Raw genomic sequence first — 2,613 nt, forward strand, 5'->3', positions numbered from 1 at the left:
TTCCCCAAAGCCCATTCCTTCCATTTCAATAAAAGATGGCCCAGATATCCTTCTTTCCTTCTTTTGTTAACCACTGAGACTAGGACAAAATGAAAATAAAAGACTAATATTCCTGGAAGACATTTCACGACAGGTCTGTCCCCCAAGGGCCTGAATAAAGTTGAGATTGGAGCTGGGGGGAGTGTGTACTGATGCTGCTGGATCGTGTGAATGAGTGTTTAGGGCATTGACTATGTATCATGGGTCTTGTTCCTCTGACCCCCAGCTCCTCTTCCACAACCTCATTCTGGGGCCCTGTCCAAGCCCATCACCTTGAAGAAAGCCCTCTTCACGTCCTTATTCTGGAGGCTGTAGATGATGGGGTTGAGAAAGGCAGAAATGACATTGTAGAACAGGGCCAGATTCTTGTCCTCTTCCTGGGAAGCCTCTGAGCCAGGCTTCATGTACATGACCATGGCTGGCACACAGAACATGGTGACCACAGTGATGTGGGAAGCACAGGTGGAGAAAGCCTTTAGCTGCCCCTGTGCTGAACGAATTCTCAAGATGGCAAAAAAGATGTTGATGTAAATGACAAGGATGAGGGAAAGTGGAACCAAGATGACACTAAAGCCAATAATGAAGTCAACCTGGTCATTGACTGAGGTGTCTGCACAAGCCAGCTTCAAGACTGCAGGAACTTCACAGAAGAAGTGGTTGATCTTGTTGGGGCCACAGTAGGGCAGACGCATGGCAAAAACAGTGTATACAAAAGCAGAGATGACACCCCAGAGTCCACAGAACATGACCATTACCCCACACAGCCATGGGCTCATGATGACCTTGTACCTGAGTGGGTGGCAGATGGCCACATACCTGTCTATAGACATGACGGCAAAGAGCCAGGACTCAGTGATTCCTAACACCAAGAAAATGTACATTTGGGCCACACAACTGGCAAAAGAGATGGTCTTCTTCTGGCTGGCCAGATGTGCCAACATCTGGGGCATGGTTGTGCTGGTATAGCTCAGATCCAACATGGAAAGCGTGACAATGAAGAAGTACATGGGTGTGTGGAGGTGTGAGTCCAGAAAGATGAGGATGATGATTAACCCATTGCCCAAAATAATCAATAGGTAGGTTATCAGGAAGGCTGAGAAGAACAGAGGAGTGGTCCTGGGGCTGAAGAAGAAGCCCAGAAGGATGAATTCAGTCACAGAGGACTGGTTAGGCTCTTGCATTGTGTTTTACTTCTAACCGAAAAAGAAAGACACCAATTCAGACAGAAGACCAGCTAAGCTATGTACCAGGCTGAGGGTTACTGATGGGGTTAGGGTAGTGGTCAGTGTGCAGTTATAATGAAACACCATGGTCCACCTCAACATGACAGGTCTGTTTTACCTCCCCTGTGCACAAGTCATGTTTTACCTCCCCTTGTCCACTGCCACCATTTTCAGGAAATTTATGAAGAGGAAAGGGCTTCCGCATCTGGCCCAGGCTCTGCCTCTGACCCACCAGTAATCACCCACCCCAGCTTCAGTTCCTCAGCTGTGAAATGAAAGCATTGGGTAGGTGATCTCTACTTCCCCTTAGCATCCCTTCTCTTTGGTAAGGTAGCCAGATGCTTAGAGATAAATATTGCCCTACAGACTATGCAGTTTGTTAAATTACAGTGAGAGAAACTATTTGGTCTTGTTGAAGACATTAATTTATTTTTACTTTAATTTATTTTTACCCTCCATCTGCCCCAGGTGAGAACATTTCCATCCCCCCATCAATGGTGTGTTAGAAGGGACACCGAGTTCTAGGTCCTGGCTTTATGGTTTACTAAGTGAATGACTTTGAGCAAGCCCTTTACCCTGCCTCTTTGAGACTACTTCCTTGAGTACAAAATGAGAATAATTATCTCTTTGTTACAAGTTTGCTGCAAGGACTGAATGATATTTTGGCATGAAAAGCATCACACAGAAGGCCTAACATGTGGTAAATGCATAATGAGTATTAATTGCATTTCTGGATGTTTCTCCATATGTAGGGACTGAGATTCAGGTCCAATCTATGCCAGCGGACATCTCAGGAAGTACTTCACCATACTTGATGCTTACAATCAATTTTCACTCTCCCAGATGCCTACCTGCTGTTGCTTCTCCTCATGAAAGTCAGCTCTCATTCTGTCCTTTAGCTTCTTACTGACTCTAGCTCTTCCTCAACTTAATCTCCCTGAACCTCCATTTCTTCATGGAGAACAGGAAGAGGCCAGCATCACTGCAGAGGTGTCAGGTGCATTGTCAGTACTAAGGGAATGGGAGCAATCTTGATGCTGTCAGAATTATTCCTTCTCCTGGCGCCAGTTTATCTGACCCACCCTAATTGTTCTCCAATCTGCCTGTTTTCCTTCAGACACCATGAATGAGTCTTCACAAGAACCTGTGTCTGCATTCAATACATCAGATGGTTTCTTGACTTTGGCCAAAGGACTGCACACAGTTTGAACCTCCTGTATGCTAGGAGGTATTCCAGGACCTTTGCAGACATTATGCAATAGATGTCAGGTAACTGTCATGTAATTATTCTTATTAAATCCCTACCTTTCACCAAAGGGCCTTTGTAGGTCACATTGTGCCCACACGTTGG

At 45.5% G+C, this 2,613-nt stretch overlaps 1 protein-coding gene across 1 annotated transcript; it reads right to left on the reverse strand.

The window, feature by feature from the left end:
* Positions 1-281: 281 nt before the first annotated feature.
* On the reverse strand, positions 282-1,220 carry LOC130833462 (olfactory receptor 2A12-like). The gene has a single exon (XM_057703159.1). The coding sequence runs from the start codon at positions 1,218-1,220 to the stop codon at positions 282-284; it is 939 nt and encodes a 312-aa protein (XP_057559142.1).
* Between the last annotated feature and the right edge of the window lie 1,393 nt (positions 1,221-2,613).

Source organism: Hippopotamus amphibius, chromosome 1 (genome assembly GCF_030028045.1).
Source record: "Hippopotamus amphibius kiboko isolate mHipAmp2 chromosome 1, mHipAmp2.hap2, whole genome shotgun sequence".
Taxonomy (NCBI): domain Eukaryota; kingdom Metazoa; phylum Chordata; class Mammalia; order Artiodactyla; family Hippopotamidae; genus Hippopotamus; species Hippopotamus amphibius.